At 33.2% G+C, this 17,237-nt stretch overlaps 1 protein-coding gene across 8 annotated transcripts in view; it reads right to left on the bottom strand.

Moving 5' to 3' along the window:
• The window catches only part of LOC105839645 (WD repeat-containing protein 81), a 256,150-nt gene that overhangs the window by 77,546 nt on the left and 161,367 nt on the right, over positions 1-17,237 (bottom strand). For all 8 annotated transcript variants that reach the window (XM_036289006.1, XM_036289007.1, XM_036289012.1 and 5 more), the window contains 3 exons: positions 15,168-15,457; positions 5,091-5,223; positions 4,809-4,983 (listed from right to left, as the gene is read on the bottom strand). In XM_036289006.1, the coding sequence (XP_036144899.1) occupies positions 4,809-4,983; positions 5,091-5,223; positions 15,168-15,457 (598 nt within the window). The remainder of the gene's footprint in view (positions 1-4,808; positions 4,984-5,090; positions 5,224-15,167; positions 15,458-17,237) is intronic.

The following is a 17,237-nucleotide window of genomic DNA, read 5'->3' as shown; positions in this document are numbered from 1 at the left end:
CTGTGTCCAATTAGGTCCGTGTGCAATCGGGTCGGTGCGCAATCAGGTCCGTGTGCAATCGGGTCCGTGTGCAAACGGGTCGTGTGCAATCGAGTCGGTGCGCAATCACTTTCGTGTGCAAACGGGTCCGTGTGCAATCGGGTCGGTGTGCAATCGGGTCCGTGTGCAATCGGGTCTGTGTCTAATCGGGTCTGTGTCCAATTGAGTCCGTGTCCAATCGGGTCCGTGTTCAATCGGGTCTGTGTCCAATCGGAAAATACTACTGTGTCCAATCGTTTATGTGCGCAATCGGGGCAGTCCCTCCTGCCTCTGTTATCATCACTATTCCCCCCTTCCCCCATTCTCTCCGCTACCTCCTCTATTTCCACCTCTCTCCCCATCTTCCGTTTCATAATACCTTCAATTATTGCTCTTCTTTCTATCCCCCCTTTCCCTTCCACTCCCCATCATATTATGTTTCTCCTCCTTACCTGCTTCACCCTTCTTTCCCTCTCTGCCACTCTCACCCTTTCCCACCTCTCCCTCTCTACCCTCTCCTTCATTCTCTTCTCCATTTCCCTTTCCACTCTCCTCCATGCTTCCCGTCCTGTCTCTCCTTCTCTCTCGCTATCCCTTTTCCCCATCTCCATCCCCCTCCGCTTCTTTCCCCGTGCTTCTCTTCTCCTCCTTGTCGTCTCCTTCTGATTGTTGTCCCTCTTTTCTCCTTCCTACTTGGTTTCTTCCTTCCTTCTCTCCCCTCGCCTCTCTCTCCCTCTTTTCTTCCTCACCCCTCTCCCCTCTTCCCTTCCTGTCTTTTTCACCCCCCTTCTCTTTTTCCTTGTCATAATCCGGTTGTTCCTCTTCTTTCCCTCTGCTTCCTCCTCTGTCATCTTGCCAGTTCCTCTTCCCTTTCGACTTCCTCTCTTCTTCCTCCTCCCTCCCCCCTCCCTCTCCTTCGAACACTTCTATCCTCACCTCCAAGCACCTCAACCTCTCCCTAACCTCCTTCAGCCCTCTTGTCATCCCCGCTCTTAGACTCCTCATCTCTCTTCTAATTTCCTCCATCTCTCTCTTCTCTCGCACTTTTTTCTCTCTTCTCTTCACCACTTTCTCTCACCCTGTTCAGCACCTCTTTATCTCTTCTTTAATTCTACTCAATTTCTTACTTTGCTAATACTGACTTTTCGCTACTGCCTCTGCTTCTATAATCATGTGTCACTGATGGACCACGTGTTCTGAAACTCAGCGTTCCCAAACCCGCTACCGTCTTTCCCCTTCACTCCTGCCAACCTCGTTCACATCTTCCTACGTTCCTACCAGGCATCCCGCCATATCTCTGCTGTCCACACTTCTTTCTTCCAGATGGCGCTGCTTTTCCTCTCCACTGCTCCACTACTGTGCCATCTCACCACACCTTCAGACCACATTCCTTCTATTCTCACTTTTTCTCCTGTCGCCCTCTTCCTAACCTCTTCTTCCCATACATTGCCTCTATACTCCATGTTAATCTCCTTCGCCTCCAAAATTCTCCGCAACTTCTCTTCTCATTTCTTCTCTCCTCCGTCTTCTCTTACTTTCCCTCCAATTGCCCGATCACTCTCCAACTTCCTCTTACCGAATTTCCCACTCATGCTTCTCACTTTTATCTCCCTCACCACTCACCACCTTTTCACTTCGGATCTTTCTAAATCGCAAACTCTACCAATCACGCCATATTCCTTCCCTCCTAAATAATATTTTGTATTAAACTGTAAGAAAAACAGTTAAAATCATTTTTATGAACTGGGTAAAAAATATCCGAGTAAAGAATTTTGACACTTGCTCTTCAGCTCCTAGGGGCACATTGGTTCTACTAAGCGATACACTAATGCTTGGAACCTCAAAATTTCCCTCTCCTCCTATGATCGGCTCTTCTATCCCTCTCCGTTTAAAATCGGCGTACATTTCTAAACTTGCTTGGGTTACGCTAACCCAGATCGTAGCTTGATAGTCCAGCGGAATTAGACTGAAAAATGGCCGTTTTGGGAAAAAATTGATAACTCAAGTTTGACTGTGCGTAAAGCACAATTAATATGCGTAGATTAAGATAGGTACGTTTGCCACTTGCAAAAAACTGGGTTATTGCAAAATTACGGGTTGAAGTGAGGAAAAAGTAACTTTTTGCTTGCGCTTCGTAAACTAAAAGCGAAATCGAAAAAAGTTTCAAATAGAAGTTATAGGTATTAAGTAGAGCTACAATAATAAATTTGGTTAATTAAGATCGGTCGATTAGTTTGATTGTAAAATAAAAAAAACATGAAAAATAGCCATTTCTTAAATTGTTAATAACTTTCTTAAAAATTAACTCAAGCATTTGAAATTGTAGGAAAATATAACTTTTATGATAATAAAAAAGTGTACCAAATTTCATCAAAAAATATTAACAATTTTTCGAGTAATATCTGTCGTTTATCCAAAACGCGCTCCACTAAAATTTAATTTCTACATTTTTGAGACCATGCACGAATCCAAACCAAAGTTTTTTCTTTTTTTAAAAAGTTGCAGTATCATATACCGGTATTGCGAAATGTGTGCAATTAAGTGCCTCTAATAAACGTGTGAGAAATAACCTAATTAATAATTAAATAATTTTTTTAATATTAACGCTATTAAAATGGGGTAAATGCATTTAAAAGGTGCGATTTTTCTTTAAATTAAAAAAAAAATATTGTCCTAGGTTGCTCAGAAGCCGAAGTAATTTTTTTTTTTTTTGAAAAATTACTATTGCTACAATTATGAATATTAAGACTTGAAATTTTGACAGCGTCTTATTAAATAGTTAAAGTAGCATTTCCCAAAAGTTCGAAATGATTTATGAAGATTAATCACTGTAAACGTGTTAACAAAAGCAGTATCACTCGTGAGCGGCGGCCGGCGGTGCGCGAACGTCGTCTACTAGCGCGTGGCCAGGCGAGCACGTACAAAATTGATCTGGCAGGTTCAAATTACTTCAATCGTCAATATCTCGGGAACCAAGCGTCTTAAAAAGACGATTTTTTTTTAACTGGGCTATCTCGACGAGACAAGACTAATAAGCTAAACTATTTTCTTATATCTCCTCAAATAAACGTTCTAATTAATTTTTTCTTTTTTTAAATTATTTATTTCACGCATTAAAAACGTATAAATAATTTATTTAGCTATGCGGCGTGGGCATATAATTTTTGCATTAATTGTTATTATTAAATTAACCTTAACTTACAATTAAATATTAGTAATATAACAATAGTTTTTTTAAATATAAATGTTCGTTAAATGTTGTACTAAATTATGCAAAAAAATGAAAAACGTACACATTCCTTGCAATAAAAGTAATAAAAAATTAAGTTATAATAACATAGAGCATATGCACACGCCGCATAGCTGAATAAATTTTTTATACGTATTTAATGCGTGAAATAAATAATTTAAAAAAAGAAACAAGTTAATTAGAACGTTTATTTGAACAGATATAAGAAAATAGTTTAGCTTATTAATCTTGTCTCATCGAGATAGCCCAGTTAAAAAAAAATCGTCTTTTTAAGACGCTTGGTTCCCGAGATATTGACGATTGAAGTAATTTGAACCTGCCAGATCAATTTTGTACGTGCTCGCCTGGCCACGCGCTAGTAGACGACGTTCGCGCACCGCCGCTCCGCGCTCGAGTGATCCTGCTTATGTTAACACGTTTACAGTGGTTAATCTTCATGAATCGCTTCAAACTTTTGGAAAAAGCTACTTTAATTATTTAATAAGACGCTGTCAAAATTTTAGCTTTTAATATTCATAACTGCAGCAACAGTGATTTTCAAAAAGAAAAAAAAATTATCTCGGCTTTTGAGCAACCTAAAACAATGTTCTTTTTTTTAATTTAAAGAAAAATTGCACCTTTCAAATGCATTTTACCCCATTTTGATAGCGTTAATATTTTAAAAATTATTTAATTATTAATTAGGTCTATTTTTTATATGTTTATTTGAGGCACATAATTGCATTGCACACATTTTGCAATACCGGTATATGATACTGTAACTTTAAAAAAAAAGAAAAAACTTTGGTTCGGATTCGTGCATAGTCTGAAAAATGTAGAAATTAAATTTTAGTGGAGCACGTTTTGGATAAACAACAGATATTACTCAAAAAGTTGTTAATATTTTTTGATGAAATTTGGTACACCTTTTTGCGTCATAAAAGCTATATTTTTCTACAATTTCAAATGCTTGAGTTAATTTTTAAGAAAGTTATTAATAATTTAAGAAATGGCCATTTTTCATGTTTTTTCGACTTTACAACCAAACTAATCGACCGATCTTAATGAACCAAATTTATTATTGTAGCACCACTTAATACCTACAACTTCTATTTGAAACTTTTTTCGATTCCGCTTTTAGTTTACGAGGCGCAAGCAAAAAACTACCTTTTCCTCACTTCAACCAACTACTTCAAGCAACTAATTTTGCAATAACCCCCAGCTTTTTGCGAGTGGCAAACGTACCTATCTTAATCTACGCATATTGATTGTGTTTTACGCACAGTTAAACCTGAGTTACCAATTTTTTCCCAAAATGGCTATTTTTCAGTCTAATTCCGCTGGACTATAAGGGTTAATTTGTTATTATAAAGTATCTGCGATTTCTTGTGTGAAATTTTATTAAAAATTCAATATAATTTCAATAAAAATTACTTTTCGTTCAAATAGTATTAGTAATATAATATTAAACAATATTAATTAATAGCTATTCGTTAAAATTTTTCTACCAAGGATTGTAACGATTGATAATTAAGGAATACAAATTTTGTGGAACATTTACCGTTATTGACGGAGGTTATTTTTATTTCTTGTTCATAATTGTGACAAAGTTCTTGTATATGCTCGTAGTTTTTAAGTATATGCTCCATCATTTCACTATCGATACACCTATAAAATAGCATGTACGCTTTATAAGCAAACCCAATAGTGAAAACAGCTCGTAGTTCTTCAAATGCCTGTTCAAAAGAGGCAATGTTAAAAAATTAGTGATTTTTTACTTTATATACAGTTGCATTCATGCTATCTAAAAAAGTAATAGGAATCATCAGCTATTGAATCTTACTTTATTCCTTTGTAAATTTTGCACATCGCTATTTTCTACGATCGGCGGGGAATATGAATCTACAATATCCATATCAAGTTTGTTCCATACGTGAGTTCCATCATTAATAGATTCTTCATTTTCAGCTTTTGTCCTATGAAACAGTAAAATAACATGTTTACTTCTGCATATCGTTAATTTATTATTAAGGGGATTTTCTTTTTTATCGTGTTAATTTTTTAAAGAGTTTTTAAGAATTTTTTTTAGAAGAATAGTAAATATTTTTGCCAATCTTTTTGTTTATAATTTATAATTGTTACATTTTCTATTCTTAAACTAAAAATAATAATTAAAATTTTTCATTAAATATAAAAAAATGTCTTTTTAGGCCAACTCCATTTATTATATATAAGTTATTGCAATTTATTAGAAATAAATAATACGCAAATAAATTAGAAAAGATTAAAAAATTGTAAATTCTGTGGATTTTGAAGAAACCATATCTCAGGTTTAGTAATCAATAATACGACAATGCTCTTTGGCGCGTTTTAAGGCTTCGATTTGAAAAGAATAACGGGGCACTGTTCGCTTCATTAAATTTTTTTTGAATAACTAATATTAAATGTTGAAAAACCTTGGATAGTTTGTGATTTTACAGCCTTCCATGGAAAAAGTAGTAATGCAACGAAAAAAATGTCCTTATTTAGATTCTGAAATGGAAAGTTTTCCTTTTAAAGTAGTGCAAGGAATATTGCTCTAGCATACCTAGAAGTCGAGTTACTGGGTTACATAGTTATGCGTGCATTTTACAAGATTTTTGATAGTACTACGGGAATTTGCATTACTTGACCGCATGTACCGCACGGAGGATTATGCATTGATCAAATTAAATTAAATTTGGGTTCAATTATTTTACAAAAAACCAAATTCGGTTGGATTGTGACTGACAAAATTAATTATGCTGGGCCTTCATTAAATAGCCAATACCACTTCTCACAAGCCACGCTTGAGAAATCAGTGCAAAGGTTTTGAGAGCTCAAAGAACTATCAGTAAGAAAAATACTTTTATCCAAAGAAGAGATCTGCGGGGAAAATTACAAGCAAACAGTGAAAAGACTACTGTATATATTACGAGAAGCGCTACCGTGTCGAGGTAGCATCACATGTTTATGAAAGCCTCGGAGAGGCATCCTATAGACAGCGAACAGTAACATGTCGTCGACATGTATATACTGTAAATAAATTGACACTGCGTACAACTACTTTTCTCTTCTACTTCCTCATACCTTACAATTGGCGACAAGGAGAATAATGGCGCAGAGCTACAGAGAATGAAATATGTCCAATAGCGATGAAAAAAAATTCCTTTCATGGATATATCAATTGACTAAAGCTCAAGTAATAAGTTAATTAAGTGAAAAAATTTTCGACTTAACAGATACCTTAGACAACTTATGAAAAGTTTTAAGCCGTAGTTCCAAAGAGCACAGAGAAAATGTTAAAGTAAACGTTCAAATTTTTTTCTAGTTATCTCTAATGTGCCAGTGCATCTAGCTTATATAGTTAGTTCATGTTTACGGAATTAGTTAGTTCCTAAAGTAGTTGGTAAGTCGTACTACTACACTGCTTTTTTGTTTCTTTTTTTGTGGCATAACTTCGACTCGCGGTTTGGTTCATTTAATTGATATACGTCTCCGTATTTATTCGAGAAGTGTTCTTTTATAATAAAAGTTCATATTGATGATTATATTGCGTTCTCTGTATGTATGTAATTATATCCCGTACCAACAAAAAAAAACAGGTAAAACACATCAGGAAGAGAAGAAACAAGAATTACCTTCGAAGTCATCAAAAAAGAAAAAGGAATTACGAAAAGTAATAGAATACAAAACATCATTCAACTATGACATGGAGGTAGGGTTGGCATGCACTGTCCAGAGTGGAAACCACCCTCCCCGGTTTTTCCCAATTTTGTCCGCCCCGGAAGAAATATATGTGCTGGACAAAATGGACAAAATTGAAGAAAATTAAACAAAACTCAGAAAAAATAAACTTTATTAAATAAAAACTTTGGTTTTTGACAAAATACTAAGTATATATATATATATATATATATATGTATATATATTTTTTTAAAATTTGGTTGTTAATCAGCTAACAAAACAAAATTTAAACTAAAAATATAAGACATAGATAATATCTGCCTTTATATCTGCCTCTACATTGTCTACAGTAGTACCAAAATAGTACTAAATATAATAAAATCAATCTCAGTTCTATCAACACTGATGTCGATTAACATTTCTCATTTTATCGATTTCTATTTTATTTCGTCCATTTCATCCATTTATTCCATTTTGTCCATTTTCATCCAGTGCCCCGGACAAAATAAAAAAAAGTAGACAAAATGCCAACCCTGCATGGAGGTGAATGACTGAGAGCAGTTTGTAGAGTATGTGAATTTTTATTTCACTGTAAATGGTGACATTTACATAACAAGTGACAAAAAAAACCGTACAATTTTTCTCACGAAAATATAAAAACCTATGGAGTAATAAAAAAACTGTGACCCTAAGGAACTTGGCGACATAAGCTTAGATAGTATTATTACCAAATTGACTGAATGTTAAAAATCAAAAGTCAATGTTATGGTTTTATTTTCACGATTCCGTCGTCGAACACAACATAAAAAAGAAACCGTTTCACAATACGTCGCCGAAAAGAATTTTCATTTAGATATGATCAAAATCTACTCAATTAAGAGACATGATATACATCATTTTAAGGATTAAATACACATATTCACTTAAATTCTATGAAATAATAACAAAAAAGTTGAAATTTTGATAGTTGCCATTTTGAATCGGTCATAGTAAATTAAAAAATTTTAAATTTACATTCTTGAAGTACAACTATTAAGTCCACCGATTAAGCACTTCCGGAAGTGTCACACATTTTCAATGTGAATTTAATGTTTTTTTTTTTATTAAAAAAATGATTTTTTTCGGCAGTTTTTCCGATCAAGGCACCATATTGAATTTCCTCGTTGACAAAATAAAATTCTGACAACGACATCTTGAAGAGCGACCCCGAAAACAAAGAAAATGTAATGACCATTTAGGTGTTCACAGGTTAATCTCGACATACGTTTTCAAAGTTACAATTTTGAATAATCTTCAAGGAATACTACTTGTCGCTCATTAACCGTTAAAAAGTTATTAACAAAAAATGGTTTATATAAACAAAACGAAATTTTTGTCATTTGAACCTCAATCATAAGCCTCGTTTCATACTGTAAACAAGGGAGAGGATATAGATTTTGTGTGGAAGGTCGAAAACGTGTGTAAAATGAAACAATTATGGATTTTATTTCAGATTGTAACAAGGGAAATGTAAAGTAGACTTCGCATTGCGCAGAAAAATATGATGTCTATAATTATTCTGTTTCACAAGTGTTTTCGATTTTCTACACGTAGCGAGGTCTATTTCACCTTCTTATGCCTGGCAATTATTTATCATCTGGGATAAAGTCTACAATTATTTTGTTCCATGTTTTCGACTTTGTAACTGCCCAGATAGCCAAACGTGCCAAGAGTGCGAATTGAAAATTTCTGATATATAATATATTATGCTGGCAACAATTGGACATTAATCAATTACAGTTTGCCATTTCAGTTCCCAGCAAACACAGAACATTGCAGCAACATTGTGGCAATGTTATAATATTGCTGTGATGCTGCTACAATGTTATAACATTGCTGCAATGTTGCTGCTATGTTCTGTGTTTGCTGGATTGACGTTAATTGAAACACAACAAAAATCAAGTAGACTTTGCGTCATGACAAATTTTTAAAGTGCAGCAAAAGTATAACAAAATTTTTCGACGTTAATAAAACAAAATTCAAAATTGTGTATTGGCACACTATATCATTAAAAATTAAGCAAAAAACCAGATATGTCATAATGCCATATTAAATTAGTAAAATATAGCTAGAAATTTGACATATTTGCTATCACACTGCGACAGCAAAAACGCGGCGAAAATACAACAAGATGTATCACATATAGTACTGACAGCAAAGTACAGCAAAAATCGAGCAAATTTTAACGGTAATTTCTGCTCAATTTTTGCTGTCAGTATTTGCTGTCAGCTTGATGACACATCTTGTTTGCGTTTGTTGGTATATTGCCGGCAAAAGCTGCTAGTGTTTTGATTGTTGGGTGTATGTATGCTATTTCGACTGATAAATAAAGTTATTGGACAAAAAATAATAGTCATTTCTTTACATTATTTTGTAAGCAGGAAGAAATGTGTAATTGTAGAATTATAAATTTTGATTCATATCGTAAGCATGAAAATAAATGCTTCGCATAAAAAATCGGAAACCCAGATAGCCTAGCGAGATTTAGCATATCGGGCAAACTGATGCAATGCACATATTGTTGTAAACTTGTCAACAATTTGCTGTCATTGGAATCTAATGTGGAACTAAGTTAGCATTAGGAGGGCAAATAGACTTCATGAGTTTATGAAATTGTAAGAGCATGCATTGAGGAATAATAAACTCATCACATTGACAACAAATAGACGGCACGCCATGAGATCGCATTTCATATATAGAATCATGACGGCAACGTGACGGCAAAATGACGACACTTATGATATAAAACGTTGTACACAAGAACCATAATATCTATTGAATATTGATGAAATTTCCAAACTACATCTTGATGTCGATAACTTGTCGATATCATAAGTTTATTCTTCATGGGCGACAATTTGTCGGCAAGCATGGATCACTTCTCTTGCTAAAATAGGTAAATAGTTAATAGTGCGCGGTGCCACCGATAGGCCGGTAGGCGACTTAACTCTCTCAGAAATAAAATGCAGCCGACACGCTACATAAAGACCACCCGCAGCACGATTGAGGCAAGCAATAATTAACTTTCTTCACTACGAGAGATCGATGTGGAAGAGGACCACATAATACTTTTATGATTTACTCATTTTAATTGAGTAAACGATTCGTTACAAGAAAAATGAAACGTTCACTCCAGTCGAATAAAGAGTTCACTTATCAAGTGAAAAATTCATTTTTAGCATTAACGTGAATATGTTACTATTTTATTGGGGAATATGTTATCACAGATGACATATGAATGGTGACAAAATGCTAATTGCAAAGTAGACAAGTTGCCGTCAATATAACCTCACGTACAGATATCATGCATGACGATGACTTGTCGTCATAATGATATCCAGCACTGTTTACATGCATGAAGACAACTTGCCGTCAGTTTGTTGAATTCTAATGAAGACTTTATATGATGTCAGAACAACAGTCAGTTTGTGGAAATACCTTGGCTTTAGTTTGGTGAAATTGAATGCCGAATAAGTGACAGCAAAATGGCAACACGTTGGTTTCATTTGGCTATCTGGGAATCTATTGGAATATTCTTTCTTAACTTTTTAATGGATAATGAGCAATTAATACTCTTGAAAATCATTTGGTATTTTAATCTTAATAACATACATAGTGCATTAAAAAAATTTCAAAACTAATGCTATAAAAAATTGAATTTTGCAAATAAATAAAAGGAGGGTCGATGAAAAATCGCGGATTTTGGCCCATCAGCCAGTACCTAAAATTCATATATATTATCGCTGCTAATGTCCTACAAAATGCAAAAATATTTTTTTGAAGTCTAAAAACCAACGGAAACTTGTTGAGATTCCAAAATAAAGTACGATATTACGCAGTAGATTTTCGAATATCTTACGCGGTATCCTCAAAATAGGTAATTTAATTATCTTTACAAAGCTATTATTCGACTGGTTATAAGTGTAGTATAAATATTTACAACAAACTATCATAAAAAATCTGTGGTGTAAGTTTTCGGCCGCCAGCACCAATGATGTCTCGTTGGTGGGGGGCACGCACGCCACTTGAGGGTCGTGTGTGCGGGTCCAATCGAAACCACTTCGCTATGGACAGCCGAAAACATATGGCTCCTATACACTGCACGCGAAACGGTTACCACGCGGCGGAAGTTGATAGGCGATAACCAACGTAATCTTTTACCGCGCGGAAAAAGTTAAATTCGATCCAACTTTGGTTACCGCATCGCATCTTGCTGCGCGGCAAGCGTTTTTGCGTCCAGTATGCAGGAGCCATTATATCACAGTTAAAAATGGCTAAATTGGTGATCAATACGGCAGCATGTACATATCATAGAATAAAGAGTAGAGAAAGTTGCTCAAAAAAGTGAAGCCAGAATCGAACTATGACGTCGTAAGTGATAGTATACATGTACATAGGTACATATGTATTATGAACTTTTACACACTATCCTTATATCCGTGAAATGACATTCAAGTCCGCTATTATATGAACTAAGTGTGACGTAGTCGGTATCACCCTCCACTCTCAAAAATCCTACAAATGTTCCTTCCTCTGTTTTTTATTCTATGGTACATATGTTTAAAAAGATCGATTATCGCTGTCGCGTCGTGTGTGTGTGTGTGTGTGTGTGTGTGTGTGTGTGTGTGTGTGTGTGTGGTGTAAACGTACACATGTACACGCGCATGTATATATTACAACATTAATTAATTTAATAGAAAAATATACAAAACAGAAAATATAAAAAAATAGAAAAAAATACAAAAAGATATAAAATACAAAAACTTATAAAATTAATGAAATAAAATAATTTTTTTAACTCTTATAATAGGATACATTAAGGGGATCCAGGAGTGCCTTTGAAATTTGATCGAGGTCGATAATGTAGAGTCATTCGTGCACATCATTATGAGATTTCATATGTATTTCTTGTATAGATTTAGAAATCCTTTTCCAGAATTAAAGTACACATATTAATATTAATCTATAAATTGGATTTTATATTGAAAACGAAAAAATTGTTTCTTATATTGCTCTACTTATCGACTTTTTACGTGTACATAACCCAAATTTTCGTTTTTTCATTTTCCAATTTGCGGAATGCGAATCTTTTTTTCTAGGATTCTAATCTTATTTCTAATTGCACGATATTATTCCTGAGAGTTTTTTCTAGGGGGCGACGTGATTATTTTATACATATAAACTATAGATTTTTTGTATGAAGCAAATATTGTCGTTAAGTGACTAATAAATAACAATTTTTTTTTATTTATCAGAACAAATCGTACATCGCCCCCTTCATTTTTGTGCGTACTTTAATCCTGTAAAAGGATTTTGCATTCTGTTACTCCAATTCGAAAATCCAAGTTCCCCCAAAAATGTCGGTAACTCTGTCACTCCCGGATCCCCTTAATGTGATATAATAGCTTAAATATTGTTTTATTAATTAAGCAATTATAAAACAATATAATAAAATTCTGCCATTTTGTTAAAAATTTAATATAACAATATGAAAATTAAAACTTGTTAAATACCCAGATAGCCAAGCGAGATTAAGCATATCGGCCAAATTAATGCACTGTATGTTGTAAACCACAATTTGCTGTCATTGTAATTTAACATGGAACGAAGTTAACATCAGGAGAGCAAATAACCTTCATGAGTTTATAAAATTATAAGTGCATGCATTGAGGAATAATAAACTTGTCACATTGACAGCAATTGTGCATGTATGTTGACAACTTGCAGAACAACAGACAGTTTGAGGAAACACCTTGGCTTTGACAGTTTGATAAAATTAATAGGGAATAAGTGACAGCAAAATAACAACACGTTGCCTTTATTTGGCTATCTGGGTAATAATACATCAAGTGCATAATATATGGCTCTTCTGTACATCTTATGAACCTTGTAAAGATTTAATACTTTTGACCCTTATAATAAAGGTTGTAATTTTTTAATGTTTAATTTGACCTCAAATTCATGTCACGATTCAAAAAAATTATATATATCTTTGTTGTAGCCCGAACTACAACGTAGATGACGAAAGACGTTGCGAAAGAAATCATCTTTCGCAACGTCTTTACAATCCACCGGGCTCACGAAAGTTCTTGCTAACTTGCGTGATCTCGCAAAATTCGATGCGGAACAGCCCGAATGCAGTTCCGCATCGACCTAAATATAAAGACCTTACGCGGCACAAGTAAACCACGAGGCTACCGCAGATCAATGTCGAAATGCCCAGCCTCGTGGAAGTTACCCAACGCACCCGGTGACTGGCCCCTAAAATCGCGCTAAGTTAGCAAATCAATGGGCTATATATGTCAATACGTGCAGTGATCGAGCGGAGAAAGTAACAACACGCGCACGACGAGACTATGTCGGTTACTATATGGGCTTTATCGTGAGTGACACTTTAAACCGCTACACGCAACAGCTGATTGTAAGCTTGAATCAAGAATAAAGTTCGAAAGCTGAAGAGGTAAAGAGTATTCTTTCATTTGAAACCACGAGCCAAACCTTTATCCTTCGGATTCTAACCCCTAAGGCAAGACAAACCACCTCCTCCGAGAAGAACTCCCGACTCGATTCCCGATACCTCATTTTAAGATAAATATATTTGATATCATAGACGAAAGGTATCATTTGTTAACATTTCAATACTCATGACACTCTATTTCTATCTGCCAATTTAAATTTTAGCTTTATTTCAATAATACCGCAGTATTACGTTAAAAAGTAAACCTTAACGAGTAAAATAAGAAAAACAGATTTAAAATTAAAACTCGGTAGTTTTGTCAAAAAAGTGAGTCTTTTTCTTTCATGGGTTGTCTTGGTAGAGATAAAAGTTAATAGCAAATACTGTGCAAATACTGTCCTGGCATTTTTGAAGTCGCTGATTACAAATCTGCTATCAAATTTTTTAAATACAAAATAGTGGATCCAATATAAGATCGACAAATGTAGCATACTTTGATGTTTCTTAATTAATTACTTCAAAGTCATGTTTTTTTAAAAGTTTTTAAGGTTGCTAATTATAGATTTATCAAATTTTCAAGATTTAAAAGTGGATTTATAGTGAAAAAAAACAAACATTGACGTTTTTCAATTACGTTTAAAATTTTATCCTTATGAGTTTTTGGATTTGTTCATTACAAATTTATAATTAGAATTTTAAAATTCGATATAGTGAATCCAATGTGGTAGATAAAAATAATAAATTGTAAAACCATATTTTTCCACTTTTTTATAATTCTATAATAAAAAATTACTCTCTGTTAAAACAAAAATCACGATGGAAATGTGGCAGTATTCCATTATATTTTTTGTTTATTTTCCCCACTTTAAATTTTTAAATAATAATTACAAATTCAAATCATATATTAAAAAGCAGTTATAAGTAAAGGTTTGTGACTAATAAAATATATTAAAATTTATCATTTTTGATAAATTTTATGCTATATTGAATCTGCCATTTTTAATTTTGGAATTCTAAAGGTAGGTTCGTAATTAGTAACTTCAAAAATCTTTGTATCCAAAATTTTAGGTATTTTTATTTAAGAAAAGCTTGCTTAAAAAATTCTTAAAAAATTAACACGATAACGTAAAAAACCTTATTAATCCCTTGCCTGTGTGAACGTAAATTAAAAAAGTAGATCTAAAATGCGGATATACCCTTGTTTTATTATTTTTTCAATAAATAATCGAAAGCAAACTTTAAATTCATATGCAGTGATTTAGAAAATCCTGTTATACATATACTTATAGAAATTCGATAAATTTTTTAATTCTTCAAAATTTTGAGTTGCCATACTCTGCAATATCGAATTTTCCAATTTTAATTTTACATTTGTATAAAGCGACTTCCAAAACAGATACAAATGAATCGCTACGAAAATCTATCCTGTTAAACCGAGTTTTATAAGAATCAACTTAATGTTTTATTTCTCAGATTTTGAGTTATTTTATTAGGGTAATCATCTTAAATTTCTCATTCGTATATGGAGACCTTAAAAGCCTGCTAATAACATTTACAATAAAAATTAAACACTTTATTGTTACTAATTTTCTTCTACGACGTGTATACATGTCATCCACAATGTGAGCTCACTTCCTTCATGACATATATACACGTTATCCACAGTTAAGGGGTTAACAATACATAATTAAATCACAATTGTTCATATTTCCTTATTACCATACAAAGTGTTCGCAGATTGCTTCTGCTTTTTGTCTAAAATTATTGGACGGAATTCTGCTATCTAAATTCTCACTAAAAACTTTGTCAAAAGCCAGAAAAAAGCGCTGTATTGGTACTGCCAAATGATTCTTCGTGATCACACTGCCAAGTCGTAAGCTGAGAGTTGACATCGCTTCCAAGCACTTTTCAGCCAAGGCGACACGCGCAAGCGTTCCATTTGGAAATGTAAATCTTGCGGTTGATAATATGCGTATCGTTGGATGTAATATAGATTTAACAATTGGCTCCTACATTTATAAACAAATAAGAACTGTTAACAGAAGAAGCTTGCAAACAGATGTCGTGTATCGAAACAACGTTGTGCCGATGTTTTATAATTGCAGCTTGTATCATCAGAATTAATAGTTTTGATACTGAACTCTCTTGGATTGTCGTTGTTTTTAAATACTCCTTTTTTAGTGGTGGAAAAAGTATAAACAAAAGGATGTTTCTAATAATTCAAAGTATTTTAATTCATCAGCTAATTAATTAAACTCTGATTGGCTAAAATCATATTTCCCTCTTCACTTCCCTTACTACTAAAAAAAAGTTATTTAAGAACAACTCTAAGAGAGTTCTGTATCAGAGTTCCCAGCTCTGATAATGTTTGCAACGTTGGCATAACGCTGTTTCAGTACACGACATTCATGTGTTTTACATCAAATGTTTTACATATCGACAGAATCAGTAATCACAAAAACTTTAAGACTAATATTAAATGAGGACTGTTCTAAACAGACTTTTCATTATATCCCTGGTGAAAAAATTTCATATTTTATAATATCTTTAAGGAGTTTTCGGGAATTATAATCCGTAGCAAAAAATTGCAGAAATATCCCACACAGCACACTTTATCCTGAGGATATCCCAAATTATCCCAGACAGACGAAGGCGATCCCACGGATATCTCAATGAGTAGCTCCCGGGATATCCTACAAAAATATCTTAAAATATCGTAAAATATCTTAAGATATCATATGATATCTTATTAATATATTTCGATATCCCAAAAAAATATCTTAAAATATTATAAGATATTGTAAGATATTCATTAATATCTTACGATATCCTATTACATCCAGATAATATTCCATCATATCTTTTTTATCTCTACAATTAATGGAGCATAAATCAAGTGTAAAGTGAAAGTTAATTATAATGTAACAAAAGAGTGACAGAAGTATAAATTAAATCTTTAAGAAACGTAGATTAAAACGTCAGAACATAAAGAAAATACACTTATGGAAACAATGTGGCATATTAATAATATGCCACATATACTAAAAAATTATAAAAAAATGACATTAAAAAAATTTTTTGATTTTATACAAACAGAGCAAAAACAGATTTTTTAATAAGTTAGTCTACATAATATTTTGCGCGCATATATAAAAATAGTAAAAAAAGTAAAAAGAATTGTAAAACTTCATATTTATTTATAAAAATATAAGTTAACTATACATGTTTTATCCTTCTGACAACATCTATTGTAATGATCTATAACAAATATGAATCCATAAACAAGAAGTGTTAGTGGATCACCACGAAGCGTTAGAATGCGTTGGTCTTCGAAGTCAAGCGACATCGGCGAGGGTTGACACTTGGATGGGTGACCGTTTTTTCAGGTATAGAGATATTAAACTATTAAACATGCTTTAACAGGTACGACTGTGGCTTGGCTAAAACATGTTGTATTATAGTCTTCTTTCTCTTACAAAATTGCCGTAGAAGTAATTAGAATTTTTTATTTTTTGTTCAAGTTTTTTTCAATTCTTAGAAACTCTCAAAAATACTTAGAAATATTCAAAAATTTTTTAAATTAATCAAAATTTTTTATTTTTAAAGTTTTTCCGAGAAACGTTTTAATTATAAAAAATCGAAACATTTATCAAAAATCCTGAAAAAAATTTTTTTAATTCTGACAAATTTTTTTACTAGGGTATATTACGATATCTCAGGAAATCCCTTGGACATCCTTTGGATATCGTTTGAGATATCTACAGGATGTCAAATCGGTGGACATTTGTG

The sequence above is a fragment of the Monomorium pharaonis genome, chromosome 6 (genome assembly GCF_013373865.1).
Source record: "Monomorium pharaonis isolate MP-MQ-018 chromosome 6, ASM1337386v2, whole genome shotgun sequence".
NCBI classification, from domain to species: Eukaryota; Metazoa; Arthropoda; class Insecta; order Hymenoptera; family Formicidae; genus Monomorium; species Monomorium pharaonis.
Note: the sequence above shows the minus strand (reverse complement) of the source record. Positions and strands in the feature narration are given on the sequence as shown.